This window comes from Hydra viridissima, unplaced genomic scaffold (genome assembly GCF_058129835.1).
Source record: "Hydra viridissima isolate aposymbiotic clone 2 unplaced genomic scaffold, HvirCarnegie_v1 scaffold_4, whole genome shotgun sequence".
NCBI classification, from domain to species: domain Eukaryota; kingdom Metazoa; phylum Cnidaria; class Hydrozoa; order Anthoathecata; family Hydridae; genus Hydra; species Hydra viridissima.
The window spans coordinates 14,177,243-14,202,144 of NW_028324303.1; the positions used below are offsets into that span (position 1 = coordinate 14,177,243).

At 29.4% G+C, this 24,902-nt stretch overlaps 2 protein-coding genes across 6 annotated transcripts in view; one reads left to right on the forward strand and one right to left on the reverse strand.

Moving 5' to 3' along the window:
• Positions 1 to 12,223, forward strand: part of LOC145183196 (uncharacterized) — a 43,209-nt gene extending 30,986 nt beyond the window's left edge. For 4 of the 5 annotated variants that reach the window (XM_090085693.1, XM_090085695.1, XM_090085692.1 and 1 more), the window contains 9 exons: positions 4,730 to 5,318; positions 5,613 to 6,620; positions 6,998 to 7,228; positions 7,843 to 8,281; positions 9,153 to 9,387; positions 9,708 to 9,840; positions 10,362 to 10,605; positions 10,962 to 11,202; positions 11,651 to 12,223. In XM_090085693.1, coding sequence (XP_089941819.1) covers positions 4,730 to 5,318; positions 5,613 to 6,620; positions 6,998 to 7,228; positions 7,843 to 8,281; positions 9,153 to 9,387; positions 9,708 to 9,840; positions 10,362 to 10,605; positions 10,962 to 11,202; positions 11,651 to 11,969 — 3,439 coding nt within the window. In that variant the 3' untranslated portion in view covers positions 11,970 to 12,223. Of the gene's footprint in view, positions 1 to 4,729; positions 5,319 to 5,612; positions 6,621 to 6,997; positions 7,229 to 7,842; positions 8,282 to 9,152; positions 9,388 to 9,707; positions 9,841 to 10,361; positions 10,606 to 10,961; positions 11,203 to 11,650 lie in introns of those variants that run through there. The other variant, XM_090085697.1, reaches the window with a different exon arrangement.
• A 2,773-nt stretch (positions 12,224 to 14,996) lies between these two features.
• LOC145182590 (ribokinase-like) lies at positions 14,997 to 24,787 on the reverse strand. The gene is made up of 8 exons (XM_090084590.1): positions 24,357 to 24,787; positions 23,894 to 24,026; positions 21,220 to 21,283; positions 21,045 to 21,107; positions 20,018 to 20,182; positions 19,796 to 19,887; positions 15,447 to 15,650; positions 14,997 to 15,244 (listed from the first exon to the last, which is right to left on the reverse strand). The coding sequence occupies exons 1-8, from the start codon at positions 24,413 to 24,415 to the stop codon at positions 15,068 to 15,070; spliced, it is 957 nt and encodes a 318-aa protein (XP_089940716.1). The 5' UTR covers positions 24,416 to 24,787; the 3' UTR covers positions 14,997 to 15,067.
• Positions 24,788 to 24,902: the final 115 nt, after the last annotated feature.

The window sequence follows — 24,902 nt, forward strand, 5'->3', positions numbered from 1 at the left end:
CAAACAATTCAGGAGGTTCAGTTTTCATTGTTGTTAAAGCTGCAAATGTTATGGGTGGTCCTTTCCCATCATGCTTAATGGTAACACTCTCATGCAATTCTTGAAAATCTGTGCCAAGAATAATATCTATACATAAGTTATCTAGCACATGCAACTTAACTTTGTTATAGATTTTGTTTTGAAGAGTTATTGAAACATAACAATATCCATTTGATTTTGCTGATAAAGAAGCTGAAGCCATTCTGATTACATTCTGTTCATTAAAAACATCTAAGCTGAGTAGAATCACTAGTTATTTGTTAATGAAACTTTTGTTTGTACTCTCACAATCAATTAAAGCTTCTGCTTTATACTTATTATTAATGATGATGTTATGACTGACTCTGAAGAGAGAGTTTGCTGAAGTTGATTATGTGGCACAAAAGTAATCATCATCAATATTAGGAATAGCAGCAGAAATATAAGATGTCTGTAAAGTTTCTCAAAATGACCAATCTTTTTACATTTGTGACAGACAGCTTCACGAGCAGAAGATTTAGTACGTGGATGTCTAATATTTCCACAAAACCAGCACACTTGTTTTGATTTCACTGTTGCAGCAAAGTGATTATCACTCATGGATTGTTTTTGTACAGATGATTGGATTTCCTGAATAGAGGCAGACATAGGTATAGTCGATTGTGAGGATAAGTTTGAATTTTGTTGGGCCACTTCTAAAGATCTAGCTTGGTCAAAGGGTGATGAAAGGTCTAATTTCTTGTTTTCTTGTAAACGTTGGCGTATAATGTTGGAGAATAGGCCATTTATAAACGTATCACGAATCATTTCAGATTTATATTGCTCAGCACTTACAGCAGTGAACTTACAGCCCTTAGATAAATTTTTAAGTTCAATTAGGAATTGATCTATTGATTCACTCGGCTTTTGCTTCCGTGTTGACAAAATGTGTCTGGCAAATACTTCATTTTTTGGCTCTATGTAGATAGACTCAAGAATACTTGTTGTTCAAAATCATCACACTCTGATATGAATTTATAGACATTAGGTTTAATATGGTTTATTAGGAGATTAAGCTTAGTTATCATCAACTGTACTTACAAGATTGTAAAATGTTCATAACCAATGGCTGTATGTTTTCGCTCCATGTTTCTTTTATTTCATAATAAAATTTTAGCTCTTTTGATTGTAAAGAATAACCAAATTAATTATGTTGGCTCAAAAGAGCTATAATTATTCTAGTCTATAACAAAATAACAAAAAACTTAAAGTATATCTAGTATAATACAAAACGTAAATTTATACATAAATGTATCAAATTAACATAACATACCACATTTCTAAATAAAGCATATTAATCCTGCGATTAATATGTTTTATCTAGAAATGTGGTAGAAAAATTTAGGTAGAGTAAATATGTTGCAAAAGAAATAAAAAGCTTCTTGTTAGTTTTATTTATTCTTGTTATTTTGTTAGTTATATTTATTCTGCAATATATTTTCCTGAAAATATGTTGCAGAACCATTTCATTTTTTTTTTTTAAACTATCCATCTTTTTCTAATCATCCCAAAAGCGGTTATTCCTGAAACCACAAACAAAATATCTAATTTAATTTTTAAAAATTGCTACAGTGTTTGAAAAGTGGCTTAAATCTGAATTTTTCTAAATGAGATTTCTATAACTAATAAGTCTTTGTGATAAAACTAATGATTTGCTGTTTACTTTCCTAAGGTCAATATTGTTTTGTAGAAAATATTTTGTGATTATGACCATTATTTTGAAAACTTTAAGAATGCACAGTAGGCAAGAATTTACTTTTACTGGAAGAAACTAATTTCTCACTTAGTGAAGATTTAAGTACTACTCTGTACACTAATTTGATAATTGTTCCAACAATGACAGTAGATGTGATTTCTGGTTGTTATGGACTAATTTTGAATAACACTCAGGCATTAAGCTAATTAATGTTTTAGCTATAATGAAAATCAAAACATAGTGCAAGAAAACAGAAACTTTGAAATTATATCAACAGTTTTTTAAAAAATAATATTGTGTGGAGATAATTGGTTGAGTTATTGCAAAATATCAGAAGGAAATGTTATATGATTTGTTCAATGTGATACTAATTTACGTTGTAATGGTTCCAGTGACCCTTACACATGAGGATCATTAGAAACAAAGAATCTATTAATCAAATCAGTATTAGTTGGTCAATCAGATAGTTTTTGGCTGAAGTTTTCAAAATCATTTTTTAAGTCTTTATTTCTTGACTATTTAGCTTCTTCAGGTATAAGTCCTATAAGTTATATCTGTTGTTGAATTGTCATGTCCACGTATCAGTATTTTGTGCACAGGTTAAGCTTTGTAATACCATGCATAAAGTGATATATACAGACCAACAGTGTCAAAACAATAACTCTTGAATATGAGGCAGCTTATTTCATATCCTGAAGATAAAGCTACTGAGAACGTATAAAATTTGAATATAAGGTTTTGATCAATACCAAGAATTCCAGCGGTTTGTTCATATTCTACAAAAGCACTCCTTGAAGTATAACTATAATTGCTTATTCCAAAAGCAACATTTTTGGGGTAATCAACACCAATTTCCATTTTGTTTATAAAGTCAGTCTGAAACTTTTTTGTCACAAATATTTTTTTTTTTGTCTTCCTTAGATCTTTCTTGTCATTTCCTGTTTCTTTTTAACATGCAATGTCAAAATTCATCTCAACAAATTGAATTTAGGCATGAAGATTGGAGAAACCATATTTGAATTCTCTGTGAGTATATGCTTTATTGAGGATACAAGACTGTTCATTTTTTATTGAGAGGTATTACCCACTGATTAATGTTTGGATCAGTAAGTTGCTACAGATAATACAGTTTGAGTCTTCCTATCAATCATTATTAGTTCAACAATGTACTTCACTTCAATTGGAGATCCACAAGCATCAAATACAACCATACCCAAGCCATCTATCTCGCTTTTAATGTATCTATTTTCTTTGAGCACAGCTTCCTTGGACTCTAGATAATGACTTCTGATTTCTCCAATTAGGCAGTTTTTGATTGCTTTTGTGAAATCCTGTTAAATCCAATGAGACTGCACAAGTAATGAATAATGATTCTTTAAATTTTAAATCTCTGTTCATGTCAGGTTCTCATAAAACTTGTTTGTAAACGCTATGGCCAAAAGCATCATGAAAGCTAGCCTTACTTATGAGAGTCATTTTTTTATTGTTTTGTCTTTCACCATCAACTCAAGACTATTTGCAAAGTATGAATTATCAAGTCTTTTAAAGGAACTGAAGCTGAATAGTCCTCCACTGTTATATTTACAGAACAACATTTTAAACTTGCATCCCAGAAATCATTGTAAATGGGGTAAATTAGATATTCTTTTTTTCAAGGCTCTGCTTCCAATCAATTGACAGGAAGATTTTGTCAAATTGGCATCAAATATTAAGACCAGAGCTTCATCTGCCGGATAATTATTTGCTTTATATATTGTATGTACTTAATATATTTGAAACCTTCTTGGTGGCAATAACATTAGATTCATCTTTTAATTTCTTACTAGGAGTAAAAAGTAATTAACTAGATTAATCAGATTCAAGCAAGCCAACATGCTGCTTTTTAGTTTTATTAGAAGCATAATTAAATTTAACTAGTTTTTAACCTTATCTACTTGTATTTGGTCCATCATCTGTTTTCTAACAATGAATTATTCATTAAGTAAATTAACAATCTTCTTTTATACAGGTAAAAAAGTTACTGAACAGCATGCTTAGCATCAAAATCTTCATATTCCTTTTGACTGGAATATATCTTCATAAATATTTTGTTTGGAAATATCAAGATAGTTTTCTTTGAGAAAATTCTGAATGACTAAATTCAATAAGAATATATCTAAAACAAACAAGTTATTGTAGTAAAAAAAATATTATTAAATGATAATCAAACAATAATCAAAGAGAACTTGAAGTAAGGTTTTTTAATGCATAAAACTCAATAAAAGCAAATAAGTTCTAGAGTAAATGAACAGGAAGAGAAAAAATTATAATTCTAAAAAATAGTTTAAGTGCAATAAACATTGTCAAATATTTCATTTACATCAAGAAACCAAATTGGTACAAGGTTCTTTTTGTATATAACCACATGAATCTCAGTAATAATTTGAAGATCATATTTAAAAAAATAAAATTCTAGGAATATCAACTGATGAATGACATATTGACATGTGCTAATATCTATTTGAACTATAAGATATTTAAATTGAGTTTCATTGATTGCTTATTCCCTAAAGTGCCCTATTTTGATTATAGTTATTTCAATTTCAAAATCAGTAGTCAGCGTAGCATTTATATTAAAATATTAACCTGTTTAAGAAAAAAATTTTTTTTAAATATTGATTGCACTTAAACTATTTTTTAGAATTATAACTTTTTCTCTTCCTGTTTATTTACTCTAGAATTTATTTGCTTTTATTGAGTTTTATGCATTAAAAAACCTTACTTCAAATTCTCTTTGATTATTGTTTGATTATCATTTATTAATAAATTTTAATGCGGTACTTGCAGCAACTGATTTTTTTTTATGTTTTTTTTTTTTTTTTACATTAAAAAAAAGGCCAAGAGTTTTATCACCAGTCTTGTCATCATACCTTCTTCCATTCCAAGATATTCACCTGCTGCCTAAAATGTTACAATAAGTTTTTTTTGTGATTGTAGGTCCTCTAGCTCACAACTTCGTTTGTTTTCTGGATTAAACTACCTCAAAAGTCTTTCAGAAAAGTTTAAAGATCCACCTGAAGTGTTCTTGCTCACCTCACTAGAGCAAATCTCTTTAGGGGACTTCAATACTGCTCAAAGCAGTCTTGATAGCTATGTTAAAGTTGTTAAAGAAATTAAAATCTCAGTACATCCCTTATTTCTGTTAGCAAATTCTCGTTTGAGGCTGTACCAAAGTCATCCAAATGATGCAGAAAGATGGCTAAAGCAGTTTGCAGAATTGTACCCAGATGCTGTTAATCATTGGTTTGACAGCAAAGAAAAAGAAATGATTAAACATGATTCTCACAGGTTTGTTCCATTACATAATTGCACTTCCAATAATCCGTTGTCAAAATGGTCTGCGTTAAAAGATAAAGAACATTTAACTTGCATTGCTATGGATAAGTTGATGGAAATGACTGGTTTGAAGAAAGTGAAGGAATTCGCTATTGATCTTTTCAAGTTTTCATTAAAGTTCGCAAAATTTAGCCCTGAGGCAAAATCTGCAAACTTAAGGACATTGAATTTCTGCTTTCTTGGCAATGCAGTAAGTTTTCTCTTCTTTATAAATTGTTACCTTTTGCTTTTTTGTTTTTTTTTTTTTACTTTTTTAAAACTTAAGGTAATATCAAATACTGAATTTTCCAATACTCATCTTTAGTCAAATATTTTATCTTCATTTAATTGTTTTTTAAATGATCAAAGGTCCTAAGTGAAAATTTTCTTTTAAACTAATTGAGCCTTATCTGCTTCTTTCTCAGCCATTTCAGTTTTAACAAAATGGTGGCAGTGAAATGTTATTGGTAAAGTTTTTACTTATTTATACAATATTGGTCCTTAGGGTTCTGGAAAAACAACTGTTGCAAGATTGCTTGCAGATATTCTTAAAGACACTGGCCTCAGATCAGCAGGAACATTTGTTGAATCTTCTGCGCAAAAATTGAAAGATGATGGTCCTTGCGAATTTCGTAAGCTAGCTGCTTCTGCTAAAAATGGCATCCTGTTTATTGATGAAGCCTATGATTTGGATCCAAAGGGTGACTCACAAGGAAAACCAATAGTTTCAGAACTAATAGTGATTTCTGAAAATGATCGAGAGCATCTTTCAATTATTTTAGCAGGTTATGAAGATGATATGAATGAAAAACTCTTTTCTTTCAATGAAGGCATTAAAAGTCGTTTTGAAATGGTTTACTTTGAAGATTTTGATGAAGGTGAGTTAAAAACAATCTGGAATGGTGAAGTAGAGAAACGCAAGTTTGTTTGTGATGACAGTGTTTCAACTGTGGCAGCAAAAAGACTCGCAAAAATGTCAGGTAGAAAAGGTTTTGGCAATGCTAGAGCAGTTCGCAAAGAAGTTGAAAAAGCCATCCAAGCTGCAATGGCAGAAGAGGACTTTGATGAGTCAAAAATGACATTGAGTATTGAGGATGTTGTCGGTGAGTCTCCCTTGGATAACCCTAAACTCAAAGCTATTTTAAAAGAGTTTGATGAAAAAGTGGGTTGGCAAATAATAAAAGCAAGCGTTAATGAGTTAATTGAAATCTGTAAAAAAAACTTTACACTTCAGTTAATGGGTAAAAAAACATTACCTGTTATGCTGAATCGTTTGTTTCTTGGTAATCCAGGAACTGGAAAAACAACATGCGCAAAGCTTTATGGGCGTTTGTTAAAAGAATTGAATTTCTTGTCAATCGGGGATGTTGTTATATCTGCAGCTAGTGATTTTGTTGGCTCACATATTGGAGAGTCTCCAAAAAAGACAAATGCTATGCTTGAGAAAGCTCGTGGTAAAGTTCTTGTCATAGATGAAGCCTACAGCTTAAATGACCAGCATTATGGAAAAGAAGTAAGTACCGCTTGAAATGGTTTTTCCATACATTTAAAAATCAATTTAAACTGTTAAGGTCATTATTGTTTAACTATTGTTTAATTGTTTTGGATGCTCATAGAAACATCATTTTCTATCTGCAAAATGGATTATTAAATTGGAGTATCAATTTTAATTCTACGGCTATTTGCTCATCTTTTTCATCTTTTAAAACTATGCTCAGTTTTAAAACTACACAGATATCAGTGTTTTTTGTTAAAAGTTTCCTCATCTTGTTATCTTTTAATAACTGTATTTTTATCATTTAAAACTTGTGTTGTGATTTTCTATGTTATGCATATCATCTAAGATTGTTGTTTGAAAGAGTGAGAATGGATATAAGAATATCTTTTAAGGTACTGGATGTGTTGGTTGAGAAGGTGCAAAATACTGAGAATGATGACATTGCTGTTTTGTTGCTTGGTTATGAACCTCAAATGCGAGAAATGCTTCGTGATCAGAACCCAGGACTAGCTAGACGTTTTGCGATTGATTATGCTTTTGTCTTTGAAGATTACACAGAGTCTGAGTTGTTCAGTATTCTAAAGAGTGTTTGCAAAAAGGAAAACATCCAGTTGTCTTCAGAGGCAAGTTTAATGTTTTTGCAGGAAAAACTTGTTTAAGTTCACCTGCAATCATAAAGTCTATGAAAGCAAAGCTGTAAAAGGCCATACCTTAGCTGCATAGTATAAAATACATTACCTCAATTCTAATTGGGATTTTTGATTTGGTTATTACTTCTGTTTCTTTAAGCTATGCAAAGTATTTCATTATTATTTACTTGCTTATGAAAATTATTAACATAATGGTTATTTATTTCTGCAATTACTTCTTTAAGTAATTTCATTTACATTGTTATTGTTGTTTTCTTTTTATTAACTTATTCGTGAGTTATTTTCTTTTTTTTTTGCATGTTTGGTTGTTTTTAGCCTGTTTGCTTTTTCTAGTCAAAAAATTAAACTTTAAAAATTTTGTTAGTTGAGAAAGAATATCAATAATTTCTTTTTCAAAATACTTTTAATAAAAATTCGTTTAATATAGATCGTTCTTTAAATCTAAACCAAAGATCTAATAAGTTAAGTTAAATTTGAAAAAAAGTTTAAAACAAAAAACCTTTTTCCTTTTCAATGACAATTGCACTTCAATCAGCTAAGAGCTGGATTGTCCCACCATTGACCTAAATGCTTATCTTGTTCTCTAGGTTTCAGAAGTCGTTTTGAAACTTTTAGAAAAGCAGCGTGCACAAGCCAATTTTGGGAATGCTGGTGCAATTGATAATGTGATTCGAGCTGCTTTGGCTAAAGCATCTAGCCGACCACTGACTTCAGAAGGTATGATAAAATTACTTCCTTCAGACATAAGTGCCGGTGAAGTAGAAAGAGGTAGTGATCCATTTGCACCATTGGAAAAGTTGTATCAAGTGGAAACAATTAGACAGCAGCTTATTGAAATCAGAAATGTGTTCAAAGTTGCTCAAGCAGAAGGTTCAAAAGATTCTCCAGACCTGGGCCATTTTGTATTTCAGGGAGCTCCTGGTACTGGTAAAACCACTGTTGCAAGAGTTATGGCAGACATTCTTTTCGATTTAGAACTGTTACCTAGAAAGCATGTTGAAGAGACTTCAGGACTTGGATTAACAGGTAGTGTTTTATGACTTTATTCATTAAAGTAGCGATATTCAAGTTTTCACTAATATTTTATATGATCTTAATTCAATTGTTTTTTTTGAAATTCGAGACATATTTTACATTTATCTAGTAAAAGTTAAATAGCCATTTTCAAATACATACAATGCGCATTTTTTAAAACACCATAATTTTATGATGTACTGTAATATTATATTGTGATAAAAATATGTTATACACACACTTTGTTATACATGAAAAAATGTACTATAGTACATTTTTTCATGTATATCTATAGATATTATTATATCTATAGCAATTATAGAAGCTTTGGGATTATCAACCCACCAGATAAGCTTAAGAAAGGATAAATTTTGTGAATGAAACAAAATTTATCCTTTCTTAAGCTTACCTGGTGGGTTGATAATACCAAAGCTTCGATAATATCTAGTACATTTTTTCATGTATAACAAAGTGTGTGTATAACATATTTTTATCACAATATAATATTACAGTGCATCATAATATTATGGTGTTTTAAAAAATGCACATTGTATGTGTTTGAAAATGACTACTTAACTTTTACTAGATGTATGTAAAATATGACAGTGAATAATGAAAATCGTGCTTGAATGTTCTTACACAACATAATTTAAGTGAACATTCTTATAAATGAATTTAAAGTTCAAAATTAAATTTAGTTTAGTTACTAAACAACCCTACAAACAACCCTTTCTACCCCTAAAAACGAAAAAAAACTAAACTTTGTAACTGGTAAATCATTTAAAACTTGTCTCGAATTTCAAAACAAAGTTTTTAAAATAATCGTGTTTTTGCTATATTTGGAAATAAGTTTTTTGCCAGCTAATTGCAAATCATTTTTTAGGAGAATTTGTTGGTCAAACCAAGTCACGAGTTAAAGAGAAGCTAGATGCTGCTAGAGGTGGAATTCTTTTTATTGATGAAGCTTATGAGTTGGGCAAAGGTCATTACGGAGAAGAAGCTATAACAACCTTGGTTGCAGCAATGACAGATCCTAACTATAAACTAGTCATCATTATTGCTGGATATCCAAAAGACATGGATCAAATGCTTTCATGGAATGTGGGTTTAAAAAGCAGGTAAAAACTAGACTGATTTTATCTTTAATTTTTTTTTTAAACACTCAATTTGTACTTTTTGTGTTGCTATTACCATATTTTATATTTTATAAAAACTTCTTAAACTTTCTTGTTGCTTATTTGATTAGATTAGATTAGTATTTAGATTGAATTGCAATGATCAAAAATCAGAGTAAATCCAGCTCATAAACTTGTACAAATAGCTTGAATTATTTTTTAAGATAATAAATTTCAAGATAAATTTGAGATTTCTTTTTTCATCTCTTAATGATTAGTTATGAAAAGAAAAAGTTTTATTTTAACATCTTTTGCTTTTGAAGGTTTAAAAGATTCATAAATTTTGAGGATTGGGACAGCAGCAATTGCATCGAATTTCTTCAAAAGAAAGCTCAAGCTGATAATTACAATTTTGATTCAGACGTAAAAGACTGTTTTTATCAAGGATTAGAGGAAGTATGTTTGTATTTACTTTTTTTTTTTTTTTTTTTACATGCTTCAAACTAAGCCTAATCGGACTAAGCAATTATCATTCAAAGTGGCTGTTGTAATTTTATTAGTTTTTACTATCTTCCCTTTTTTCTTTAGGGTTAACTATGTTAAAACTTGTAACTCTTCAGAAAAATAAAGCTTTTGAGTATCAAAGTTTTGGCAGCGTTTCTAAATATTTTCTTAATGATCTAAAATGCAATAAAAACAGTCAAACTTCAAAAATACTTTGGGTTATTCTATTTAAATCAAAAACTATTTTGGATTTTTTTATTTAAACCAAACAAAACTAAATATTCTCTAACATACAAAAATGCACAAATTGTGTAAAACTGTATGTTGATAGAACTGTTTATTTTTCGCATTTTAGTTTACTAAAAAAATATTTAGTAAAATGAAAAATGCAAATTACTTTTGAAATTGAACTTGATGCAAGAATGTTTGTTCAACAAACCAGTGACTTAAATTCCGCACTCTTTTCTTTTAAGCTGCGTTCGTACCCCGGATGGGGAAACGCTCGTGACGTAGTTGCATTGTGGCAAAAAGTATTAGAACAACGTGCAAACCGAGTTGTGCAAGAACCGGAGTCTAAAAAACGTATTTGCAAATCTGATGCTTTAATGGCTTTAAATAATATGATTAAAGAACGTAAACCTAAAATCGGTAAAGAAGAACTAAATGAGAGGTTACAGAGCGAGCTAAACAAGTTTCAACAAGTTCAATATGAACCAGGTAGTGATAGTATTTCATAGATTTTTATTTACAAAAAATGTCTAGCTAAGTAAAATGCTTTTAGTAAATAAATAAACAAGATATAAAATGTGAGACAACAGATTAAAAGTATTGATAAATAAAATATGTTTTTAGAATGAAAGCAAAGCGAAGTAAAAGATTTGTTAATGTTTAAGTACTCATTCATAAATAGTTAAACAGTTAAAGCAAATGGATATGCTAAAACCATTTATTAGATTCAGGGTGAAAAAAGTGAATCAATATTTGATGAACATTTTGTCTTTAATTGCTTCCTTTAATAATTTTCATAATTTAATTTTTATCTTTGTAATTGTTGTTTTCATCATTTTGGTCAGATGTCACGCCAGCAGCACAAAAAATCTCAAAAGAGAATGTATTTGAAGGAGTTGAAAAATCAAAAGATATCAAAAAAAAGAATTATTCTCCAAAGCAAGACCAAGTTGAGACTGAAGACGTTTCTGATGACACTCGTGACCCTGGCGTACCGGATGAAATATGGAGACAACTGCAGCTTGCTAAACTTGCTGCAAAGGAGGAGGAGCAGAAAAAAGAGTTAAAGAAACAAGAGGAGAAAAGGTAAAGTCGATGTAGATTAACGAACAAGTTTTTATATTTTGGTTGTGTTTTTCTTCAGAGACTTTCTAGTTTAATTCTAATTTGATAATCTTAAATATGATGCACCAAGGCATAAAGTCAACAACGTGCTTTAAATCAGATGATCATGTGCCTTGTATATGATGAGCACAGAGGGTTATGTGCTTACAAAACTTTCATGAAAAACACAATTAATACTAGGAATATTGTATAACTGGTCATATGCTAAACTAACAATATGATGGGTGTGTTTGTACGAACGTATAATTTGATGGGAATGTTTTTACATACATTTGAAACATGTTGATAGTTCTTTTGTTTTTGATTTCGTTGTTATTTTTGAAACTTAAGTTCGAAATTTAAATTTTAATTTTAATTTTCAAAATTTATGCTTGTCTTTTTAACAAATTTCAAAATTTGTTTTTTTAAGACTTCAAGAAGAAAAAGATAACTTACTGAACGAACTTCTTCGTGAGTTGCAAGAGGAGAGAGAAGAAGAAAAACGTCAGCAGATGTTGTTAGAGTTAAAGAGAAAACAAGAGGAAGAACGAAAGCGCCGGGAAGCAGAGGAAGAACGGCTGAGAGAAGAGCAGCGAAAGAACCAAGACACTCAAAACGCTATACGTAAAATATGCCTATGTCCCGCGGGTTATTTTTGGTATAAGCAAGGAGGCGGATGGAGGTGTGGAGGGGGGAGTCATTTTGTTTCTGATGAAGAGTTACAGCGACAATTTACTTTTAGTACTTAATGAGTTAATTACTGAGGAACTAGTCACAAACTTGTGATTTGGCTTTTGTCGCATCAGTTGATATTCTTTTTAATTATTTCTTTACCATTTATTAATACAGAATCTGATTTTTACGAGAATGCGCAAGCTACACAATATAAATTTTAATGTTCTATGTTTCTTTTCATTTTACGAACTTTTTGTATTGTTTTTATGTGTTGATTGATTTATAAATTTTTTTTTTAAGGAGAAAATATTAACAGTTAATAGTGAAACCTTTAAAGTTATCTTTAGAATTGTTAAATTATAGTTCTACATAAATCTTCTGTTCTTCTTATGCCATCTCTCTTTTTCTAATTTGTGTATGTATAAAAAGGCGATTCTCTATTTTGATAATCTAAAAACAAAATCCAGGTGCTTTTCCTTATTTTCAACCCAATTCTCAATCTCTATCAATGATGTTAACTTTTTTTCCCGGTCTCTTTAGAGTTCGAGATATAGAAAGCAAACTGTATTTTAATTCGGTACCTGCTAAATATAGAGTGGAACCTCCTTCCAATAAAATAACTTGTTTTTATATTTTTAACGTGAGGATTGTTTAGCTTTCGCAGATTTTGAGGAAGTAAGGCACTTTCATTGAAGATTTTCTAACTCTTGATCAGAAATTAGCTGTGAAATTTAGCTTTCAAACTTGTTCGTCACTCCTGTCTATGAGTTTAGAGAGAATTACAGCATCGAGGTTCGGCGTGGCGTTACTTTGTGTATCTCACACTTGTATTACCTTGATCTGAACTTCCTCTTTGCTTTGCAAATGTGTTGTTAGAGGAATGTAAAGGGAATCATAATGAGTAAAAAACGTTTTAAGGAGATTTTTAGATTACATTCTTTATTTCCACTTCCTGAATTTTTGGTAGATTAAAATGTGTGAAAAAGAAACATTGATTTTTAAATGTTGTAATTTTGCATAAAACATTTGTTTAGAAAATATGAACATAACTGTTGCATAAATGTTACATGCCACCCACCAAGCTTAGTGCATAGCGTCTAATTTAGGAAAATATAAACCACATAGTATAGCTCATCCAAAGATGATGAGTGTGTTTTCGGCACAATCATGAAAAGTGTCACAATCATGTTGTAGCCTTTTTTTTAATAATTAAATTTATCAAATGCTTTACGGTCTATTGTTTGAAGGTGAATAAAATGAGCAATTGCTTGGTGAATAAAAGTGAGCAATTGCTTATACTCAGTAATTGGTCAGCTTTACGTGAATAAAAACTTCAACAACTTTTCTTAAGTTTTTATTTACGTAAAATTGAATAATTACTGAGTAATTGCTTACTTTAACAAGAATAAAAATGAGGAAAACTGCTGAAGTTTTTATTCACGTAAAGCTGACCAATTACTGAGTAAAAGCAATTGCTCATTTTTATTCACCCGGCCTATTAATTAGATCTGGAAAAAAGTTTGTGGCATTTTTTTAGTGAAATTCAACTGGTTTTCTTAAAGTTTGAAAGCTAATTCAAACCAAATACACTCTACTAGGCCGGGTGAATAAAAGTGAGCAATTGCTTTTACTCAGTAATTGGTCAGCTTTACATGAGTAAAAACTTGAGAAGTTTTCCTTCTATTTTTATTCACGTAAAGGTAAGCAATTTACTCAGTAATTGCTCAATTTTACATGAATAAACTTAAGAAAAGTTGTTGAAGTTTTTATTCACGTAAAGCTGACCATATACTAAGTAAAAGCAATTGCTCATTTTTATTCACCCGGCCTACTATTATCGAGAATGTTTTTTTTTTTTTTTGTGGTCCCTTATCCGCAATCATAAACAGTAACGTTCATCATTTGTTATAAAACGTTTCAGAAATGGCTTGATTTAATTGCGTTTGAACAGCGCATCGCAGATGTTAATTCGGTCTATAAAACTTTTCACCCCCAACTTATGGGAAGTATATTTCAAGCTTCTTTTTTGTAGCCAGCTTCCCGTAAGTTGCTAAAAACGGTTTTGTGATCATGCCAATATCGACAATGCTGATATGCCTATCTTGCTGGGCTTTTCAGAGAGTGTTATCAGTTTTTCCACTGATAGTGAACAACCTGAGCGCGAGTTATCTTTCACATTTCGCTTTTTTCGTTTGTTTCTTTGTAGCAGATTTTGATGGAGTACCTCCATCGTACACAGCACAAACTTTTTCACTAGCCTTACCAGTGTTCTTCACTTTGTCGTAACAATATTACATTATGGTGCAATTTTTTATTACTTTTCTTTATTCTGAAATGCACGCAACTTTTCAACCACTGTACCAGTGATATTTTCATCAAAACTGATACAAAACAAATATAAAATTAGAAATTAAAGTCAATGCCACAAGAACTAAATAAATAGAACGGAAATAGAAACTATAAATATCACTGCACTGTACAAATGTTGATGTTTAGACACGTAAAGAAACTCTCAAACTACGAGCGCTTAGAGGCTGGTATCGAACTATGAGCGCTTAGAGGCTGGTATCGAACTACGGGCGCTTAGAGCCGTCACTGGGATCTGAGCATCCTGAGTTTTTTGCAATTAGTGCCTTCTATCGGCAAAAATGTTATGAACATCTTAAAGGATTCCAAGTTTAGTATAAGTCAAAAAATGTCTATAATCCATTCATGAAGCTCTTTTTACCGAAGCTTAACAGGTACTTTTAAGTTTAGTAGCCTGAGTACGGAAAAAATACGGCAAATACTACTTATGATAAACCGACCTGAAACTATTTTGTAGTTTGAACCATGCTCACTACTTTACCAAATCCTCGTTTGCCACAAACTAAGAGGCAGAAATCGTTTACTTTTTATGCAACCACTAAATGCTTTATTTTAGATAGAGCCTTAATCATGTTTTAGCTCTTTTTTTTTTACATTATATATCTTACGCAATTGTTATGTTCTTACTCAATTGCTGGATTTTTTCACAACTGCCATGTTTTTTACACAATTGATAAATTCAGGATATTAACTTACAGTAAATTGAATACCGAAAATGCTCAAGCCACAATCAGTCGCCATTATATAAAATTATTTCTTCCAACTTTTACAGCGAAAAATCTAAAAATACAAAATAAATTCTAAACTAGTTAACTAAATCTTCTGATAATTCGTTCAAATCTGGATAGCTTGTTTGCGTGCCGTGTTTAGTCACTGATATTGACGCTATTGCAACAGATCTGCGGATGACCTCATAAAAACTTAGATCCTTGCGTCGTGCCAGAAAATAAGCAAGAGATCCAACAAAACAATCGCCAGCTCCCTAAAATTTGAACAGAAAAAGAAAACTCATCGAGACAAAGAATTTTTTTAGCATTTTTTTTTTCTTTAACTAAGCTTCAATTGGCTTTCACAGTAGCACGCAAAAGGTTTTGGGATGAACTTTTTGTTTTGTTTTTGTTTTGTGAGCGAAACATGTTTAGGCAAGGCGAAAAACTGAAACAATTAAACATTTTCAACATTACCGTTGTATCAACGACTTTATTGACGATAGAGACTGGTGGAAGTATGTGATGAACAGTGTCTGATTCTTTCTCACCAAATATAGCTCCCTTCGACCCCAAAGTTAATACAACTATAGAGGGGCCTTCTTTAAGTAACATTCGCACTGCAAGTTCACAATTTGTAGCAGAGTGCAAATCAACCGATACACCTGTTAAAATTTCAGCCTACAAATAGAAACCAATCATTTAATAAACATCTTAACAAATAATCCTTTAAAAAAACACGCTAAACAGCCTATTATTTAAAGAGATTAAAATAGCCAATCATTAAAAAAGGTTAAACAGCCAATCATTTAATGAGAAACATTTGAGAAAAACTTAGTAAAAAAATTTGAATATTCTTGAATTTCAACTAAAAAAAGCAATTATTGTTGGGATTGATAAATTAAACGAAATTACAGTGTTTGAGTTAACATTTATCACATTCATTACAAATACAGTGTTTTAGTTTTATCATGTTCAACACAATTAATGTTTAAAATGTTCATCATAATTCATACTCATAATTTTCCATTTCTTAAAAAAAAAAAAAAAGAGAAAAACTAACAGTCCTTTTGTCACTGTTTTTCAATATGCAAAGGAAAAAATTCTCCACTCAATACAAGAAACAAGTTGTGTACAAAAGAGCTACTACCAAGTGTAAATTAATTCTTGGCTCACTCATTCAAACGTTTCCCTTCAAATACAAAAATAAAGAACTTAAAGGAAAAAATTTTTCGTTTTTTAGGAAAAGCGAATAGTAAAGTTTTAAAACCTAAACATGAATGTTTTTTATAAAATTTTATTAAAATTAGGACAAAAATTTAATAATCTAGTTTAAAAATTGAGTAAAAAAAAATTCAAAACTTTGTGATAATTTAATCCAAATCTTCTACTGAATAACAGAGAAACCTTTAAGAAATGAGGTGTTCAGAACCTCTAAGATATACATGTATGGTGTGAAGATAAGATATACATGTATGGTGTGAAGAGTCTCTAAGAAATAAGGTGTGCCAGAACATTTCAGTAATTACTTGCTGCAAAATGTTTTAAAGCTTAATGCATCAAGGTGTGAGGTTTAAAAAAATTGATATCTGTTTCAAAATCTAAAAAAGTTTAAGAAAAGTGTAATTTTTCAAAAAATTCTTCACTTTCGAACAAAGTGAGAAGTTTTTTGTGTTTGCACTCGATGATGTTATTGTTTTGACAAAAATTTTAACTACTTTGTTTTTACACCAAAGTTTGTAAAAGTTCTTAAAAACAACATTATGCTTGTTCAAAGAGCTATATCGAAAGCCAAAGGGTGTACATTTGATTTATTATGTAAACAAACTTTTAGAAATATTTGATACAAGGGTTGATAGATAGGCCTAGTAGATAAGAAAGAGGTGGCTAAAGTTTCAAGAACAATGACTAATGAGAAAACCAATAAAACAAGTATTTAAACAATCTCTTCAGATCAATATTTTATTGACAATATGCAATATGGCACATACAAGTTCTCTGTAAGAGCATCCTGTTAAAAAAATTTGTGCAGATTTAACGAATGTTGCTGAGCTAATATTAGGTTTGAAGTCAGTGATGCTGCAACAGCTGTTACTTCAACTGCTACCTTGATAAAGTATGGAATTATAGACTGATCTCAAACTACAACTGAAATAAAGGTTAAAAAAAAATAAGGTTTTTCAAAAACCATATTTTTCATTAGTTTTATAAAATATAAGGATTGTTCCAGAGAAATGAATCCTAAGGTCAAACCAATAATGAAAAATAGTGCCTATTACTTGCTAACTTTTTGGCTAGTTTACTTAATGTTTCCTTGATGGAAGTTCAGCCTTCTAATTCTTTCCTAAATTTATCATTTGAATTAGAAAATGTTTTGCAAACATCTCAAAATTTTATTCTTACTGATTCACTTAACAACTCACAATCGGTGAAAAAGGTTTAAGCTTATCAAAGGCAGCAAGAAAAATTTTATGGTCAACTTAAGAGAGTTTATCTCTGCCAAAAACCAGATTAAGGGAGAAAATAAGTGTAATGCATCTAAAACTAAAACTTTGTAGCTTTTTCTAAATAAAATGTATAATAATCAGTGGCAGAATAATGCTATGACCTAATAAGATCGCACCCCCTTTTTGATAAATTATAAAATGCTATTTTTCATAATTATTTTTACACTGAGGGTAAACTCGGTAGGTGGGGGAAGAGAATATTTTTTGTGCTCACCCTAAGTGAAAGTTATGTGAGTTATTATGGTTGTGATTCTTTTTTATTAGACTAAAATTTGTGTATAAATATTGAAAATTAGAGAAAAATCAACAATTTTAAAAATTTAAAACTTTAAAACCATTTCCCTAAACTAAACATATTCCAATTGAGTTAGAATTTTTAAGATAACCAAATGTTTATATGTATAACAAATCCAATAGTGAACTGATCTGAAAAAAAATCTCTTGGTAGTGGCTTAACATACAAGCATTCTTTTTGTTCATATTTTGTACTGAACCTAAAATTTTAAAAGATTTGAGAACTTGTTACGTAAGATACTTACCCATAACTTAAAACAGAAGATAAATGAATAATAAGCACTGTATGGATGAAGGAGTAATTTCCAGAGACATTTTACTTTTAATGTATTTTTAACAAAGTTTTTAAAAAATAGAAATCAAATTCTAAGGCTATGCATTACAGAAGATTTCTTCACAACAAAAGATTTTTTTACTTCAAAAATTAACTTTTGTATTATCACTAGCAAAAGTTTAATTTTTGTTAAACTTTTTAAACTGATTATTTTATCTACTTTTTTTTTTAATAAAATACTTTTTAAAGTTTTTTATTTCACTATTGCCAACCTGACTAAAAATTTTGCTCAGGAAATTGAATATCTTAAGATCTGTTTTATGTTAGATTTATTTTATTTTTACATTATTTGCATTACTTACATTGTTTCTCCTTATTTTTGCCATGTAATGTAAGTGTGTGTGTGTATGATAAATAAAATATTCTATAAAGGTTAAAGTCTCATTTTACAGCATGTTTATTTGTTGTAATTGCCAATAAATAATAATGCTATCTATTTTAACTTTAGGCTTTTATAACTTTAAGTTCTAAATTGGAGCCAGCTACACTGTTTTGTGAGAATAAAATCGGTAGAGAATACATTTTTGCTTATTTTTGGGGTCTTTAATTAAAAAAGTTACTGAATAAGTTACTTTGATTAGTAAACACTTTCTAATTAGAGTAGTCAAAAGTATCAAACCAAGAATTCTTTTTCCAGTCTAAATTCACAACATATTTAATGGTCACAAACTGAAATCGAGGCAGGATTGTTACTGCTGCTGTTACCAGGCCAAACAACATTCCACTTTTCTTTCATCCATGTTGAGAAGCTGTTGACAACAGCTTTAGCCAAAGACTCCTTTGTTATTAAGCATAGCATTTGTTATGCTAAAGTCCTCAAGATGCATGCACTAGCCAAAAATACCTTTTCCATTCCACCTGTAAATGTTTCCTTTTCAAGATGATTTAAATACTGTTATTCCATAAATATATATTTTTTCACTGAATGTCAAACAAATACTATAAAAGCAGACTTTTTTCACACTACTCAGCATATTACAGTCTTACTGGAAATGTTCATAAAAGACATTAAAAAATCATTGTCATATAACTTTCAAGATTTTAACTCTTCAATGCATTTATCTCTTCTAAACTTTTTCTATACTGTAATGAATCCATAAAAGCTTGGATTTTGGTACAGTAATCTAATACAAAACTAGAATCTTTTAATTCTTTTTTTATAGTGTAAATAATAAAGTCAACTTTTCATGTCTTCAATATAATGAAAGACAGCACAAGTTTACTACTAACTGGTAAGTAATAGTTTGGTAGAAATCATTTAAACATGGTGTAAACCAAGTAAATAAGCTTTTTGTATGAAAACAAACTTAAAAACATGAAAACAAAGGCAAAAATCAAAAATAATTAATAAGAAAAAATTAAAGAAGTATTTTTTAATGCTTGATAGTCCTTTTCAGTATGTCATTCTCATCTTTTTAGTAAGTAGTATGCATTGTGCAAAATTAGAAACTCATTAGCTTGTTAAAACTTCTTAACTTAGTACTTTTGCCTTTTATTTAAACAAATGTTGTTTTTAAAAATGAAGACTATCTACAAAAATGTCATATGTACACCAATCCTCAGCTTTAAAAAACAAACAGCAAAAGTAATGTGTATAAGAGACCTGAGATCTAATTTAGTTAGCTTTTTTAAATTTGCAATAAAGGATTTTACTATACTCTGTCTTTTGCATATAGGTAAGAAAAATCTACCTCTGTTTCATTGCAACATAATATAGATGAATATGCTAAGCATTCACTTGGCAAATCTTTCAATGCAGGAGCAGGGTTAAAAACAGTGGTGACTAACAAATAATATAATAAGCATTAAACAAGTATACAATGATCTAAAAAAAAACAACTTGATTTGCATTTTATTATCAACATTCCTATGTAAAAATTATTTTGAAAAGAAATTTTGCAAATAGAACTTACCTCCATTTTCATAAGCAAGTTTCAAGGCAAAGAGTGTTGCACCAAAATCAACTTCAAGTTGAAAAAGAGCTACTTTTGCATTTACTATAACATCTACAGATGCTTTAAGTTGATCAGGTGAAATACAGTTGTTGGCTCCTTTTATTATTACAATGTTGTTTTCACCTGTTAAAAATAAATATCAGATTCTTTAAGCTTTTAGAAGAAATAATTTTTTTCAATGGTATAATTCTACACAAAATTTTTTTCAACAGTAAAAAGTCTTTGCATTTTTTTGAAATTCCTAATATTTTTTCCTAAAAACCCTTAAAACTTCATCAAATTCCAACCAAATTTAATGAAGTTTTAAGGGATCATACAGGTACCAAAGCAAATAATTTGAATAAAAAAAACTTTAAAAGGTATTTTAGTAAAAAAAAAAAAAAGTAAAATAAACAGTTTAAAAAGTTGAACAAAAAATTTAGCTTTTACTAGTGATAGATTTTTTTTTAGTGATTGCAATAAATCTTTGACTTGATTGGTGTTGAACATATGTTGAACATAACGTCAGTAGGTCCAAACATAAATTTTAATTTGTTGCTGCAGATAGTTTTTGACAAACACTCAATAGTCCAGTTTGGACTGCTGTTGGTGATGGTTCCAAATCACCTGAAGTGTTCATTTAAGAAAGACTTAATGTGAACAATACAGTTTATTTGCAAATATTGCAGAAATATCTTTTGCCATGATTGTCAATCAAATATTGTAGCTGCTGTCTCCACTCAAAACTGTAATCTTGCACATAAATTCATCAAACCCCAAAGTATTGCAAGGAACACTTTTAAGGATTTATGGATGAATTGATTGATTGACCTTCATCAACTGCTGACATGAACTTTATGCTATATGGTCTTTATTGAAGAGTGATGAAAAAATTAATAATGGGTAAATATACCTGCCACATCCTGTAAATTTTTAAGTAATTTATAGAATACTGCTGCTGATGGAAATGAGTATTAAAATAATAAATAAACTTTAACAAAAATACCTTCCTCGTTGACCGTAATTGTAGCAACACCTGTTGTGGCAGATGAAACTTTTTTCAAACTTTCTATAACAAGAAAAATAAACCAAGGGCACAAAATAATACTTACTGTATATTAATAATAAGCATAAAATATAATACCATAGATTGTTAAGTGTTACTATTAAATCAATCTTACGTATATCAACTCCAGCAACAGTAAATGCTTTCACAAACATCTCTCCAAAGACATCATCCCCAATCTAAAAAGTGATAAACAATATCATCATTATCAACATAATGCAACATAAGTTTTACAAAAATCTTAAATTGAATTTAAATTAATTAAAAACTAGCCAAATTAGCTAAACATTTAAGATCAAAGTGTTATCTATCTGGATAAAGATAAAAGTCTGCAAAAATCTTTACTTAAAACTATTATTTATCAATAAAGTTCGAGGAGTCTCTTAAATAAGGAGTTTATTTTTTTCATGATTCCTTAGAGTTATTTTATACTTTGTAAGCATAAGTATTTTTTCTAAGAAACTTAATACCAACATAATATCCATATCCATAAAAAAAACATCAAAAATTTTATTATCCAACACCATGAAAACAAAATAATTATTCTTGAATGGTGTAACTTGTATAAATCATATTCTTTAAAAAAAACCCTAATGTCAGAGCTAAAGCACCTAATCCTAATTGTCAAGTTGAGCGAATTACTTGAGCAGAAAGAAGGCAGCTCATTAGCATGTATTGTACTATTGATGCCATTGGTAACACAGTCGTACCTTTTGTGGTTTTTTTTAATAGAAAAAGTCCAGTAGAAAGACATGAACAAGGGTGCTTCAGCAGGAACATGTTTAGCAACTAACCTTGCCAGGCAGGTGACATCTGAAGAATTTATGAAATTTATAACACACTTTGCAAACCAATACAGATTCTCAACTGAAATACCTGTGTTGTTTATATTTGAAACTCACCACAGCATATATTTATATCCTGTGATAAATATCCAATATAAACAATTTATATGACTTTTTTAAAAATAATGAAGTTTTTCTCCTGACTTTCAAAACACACTGCAGTTACCAAACGCACCTGTATTGAATTGCATAAATTTGCAACTGCAGCAACAAAAACTGTGGAAAAAAATTATTTCAGATGATATCCACTGTTTTTGAATAACCAGCAGAAAAAGAATTACAGTTGTGACATGATTGTGTAAACTTTCCTATAAAACATTATTTATACTGTGTGCCTACACAGTTAAGTAAAACTTGTTGAATTTCATTTATCTTTTCTTTTTGATTCCAGCATAATGGTCTTTGAGTAAAACCTGTCTACATAACAAAAATTTACTGAACAATTAGCAGTGTTTTAAAACATTTTATTAAACCCCAATATTTCTCTATTTGTTTTTAAGTTCTTAACTTACATGCTTAACTATCTAAAAATTACCTATTTGTGACAGTGATAAAATTTTAGTTTGTGAGACCACTGATATCCTCATGATTGGTCTTGACCAAAAGATTTTGCTAAATGAAACTCTATTCACTTAAGCACTTACTTTCATAATTTTCATTTCTTAAAATAATCTCCTTTTGATGTCTATGAATTTTGTGGAAATGAGGAAAAAACACAGAATGGCTGTGGTATCTATTTACCACAGCCATTCTTTGCCTTTTCCTTGTTAAACTCACTTCGTTAAAATTTCATTAGAGTACAACCTTCTTTTTTAGGAAAGTAATTCAAGTAACTTTTTATTTTAAGTTAATATCTTTAAAAAATTGAGAAATAATCAACTGTTGATAGTATCAGCATTACTATCAATATTCCATATGTATGTAATGTATGTATGTATGTATGTATGTATGTATGTATGTATGTATGTATGTATGTATGTATGTATGTATGTATGTATGTATGTATGTATGTATGTATGTATGTATGTATGTATGTATGTATGTATGTATGTATGTATGTATGTATGTATGTATGTATGTATGTATGCATGAATGTATGTATGTATGTATGTATGCATGCATGCATGCATGCATGTATGTATGTATGTATGTATGTATGTATGTATGTATGTATGTATGTATGTATGTATGTATGTATGTATGTATGTATGTATGTATGTATGTATGTATGTATGTATGTATGTATGTATGTATGTATGTATGTATGTATGTATGTATGTATGTATGTATGTATGTATGTATGTATGTATGTATGTATGTATGTATGTATGTATGTATGTATGTATGTATGTATGTATGTATGTATGTATGTATGTATGTGCATATGTGTTCAAGAATCAATATTGTTATCAATATATATGTGTTCAAGAAATTAATCAATATTAGTATCTAAAGAACATGGAAAAGGCAATGAAAATATTTTGATAAAAGCAGACCTATGGTTTATGTGAATTATTTTTATGGTTATTAATCACGTAACATTCTGAAAAAGAAAGAGAAAAAGTGAAAAGATGCACAAGAAAAAATTTCATTAAGGTTTATGTGGACAAGAGCAACAACACAAAAAATTTTTCACAAGTACTGCATTAGATATTCAGATCTTGTGCTAAGTTTTTAATGCTACCCACCTGGAACAAAATTCAGCTATTGGTCACAGAAAATTTGATAGGATTAGTCATTAGTATTATTTACTTTTGACCTTAAATTATTCAGCTCTTTGTTGATACTTTTACAGACTTTATATTAAGTTAAAAAGAAAAAATCTTGTTTATTATAGGAAAAAATTATTGATTTCTTCATTAATAAAATTTTTTACTTTTAACTTCTCATATGTTTTTGTTATAGGAGTAAACTAACATAGAAAAAATATGATAAACAACCTACACAACCAATCATTGCAGTTTTTGCACCAAGTTTTGCCGACATTACACATTGATTAGCTCCTTTTCCTCCACAACCCATTACAAACTTTTTTCCGCACAAAGTTTCACCAGCCTTTGGAAAACGTTCAACATAACTAAAAGATAAAGAAAAAAGTCATTATAAGCTTTAAAATCATTCACTACATGGCAAAAGTAATGATTTGAAGTATGAAACATAACTTTATACATTACTTTTTTTAATATATATTACATATTACCTTTATGCTATATATTACATATTACCTTTATGCTATATATTACCTATTTTATCTATTAGATCAATTTTGTGTATTAATTACAACTAAGTTATAGCATTATGCATAATTTTTGTAAATATTTTTTTATTTGTATCATTAATTTCTAAGAAATCTAAAACAAAAATAAAAATAAAAGTTCTTTTGAATCAATTCCAAAAAAATGTTTACCTAATAAGATCAACATTACAGGATCCAACAACAATAACATCCATGCCTTCAGTTGCCATAGCTCAAATATATATAGTTTAAAAAACTTGTTTTACAAGCTTTTACAAAAACACTCAATTCAAATATGATAAAACGAGAATCATTTGAAAATCTCTAAAACAAATTATACTTAACTTTTTCTTTTTTTTTTTTTTTTTTTGATCACCTAATTTATGATTAACCTCAATTAACTTGAATTTTTAAAAGACTAATAATTTCAATTGAGATGGCAACTGTTTGAAGTATCAGACAAAAAACCATTACCAACAGTTTTTTGGAGATTTCTTATAGAAAAATTTTTATTGGCAAGGAAATCTTCACAGAAAAACTAAAAATATTAAAAAATAAATAGATAAGATGAATAACAAATAACTTTTAATGTAAATGTTGATGTTAACTTTTATCCTTAGAGCACAGTTTGATACATTAATACAAAGGTTATTAAGGTTATCAAAACATTTTCACTATAAAAAGCTAAAAGAAAAATTTGATTTTTTTAGAAGAAAT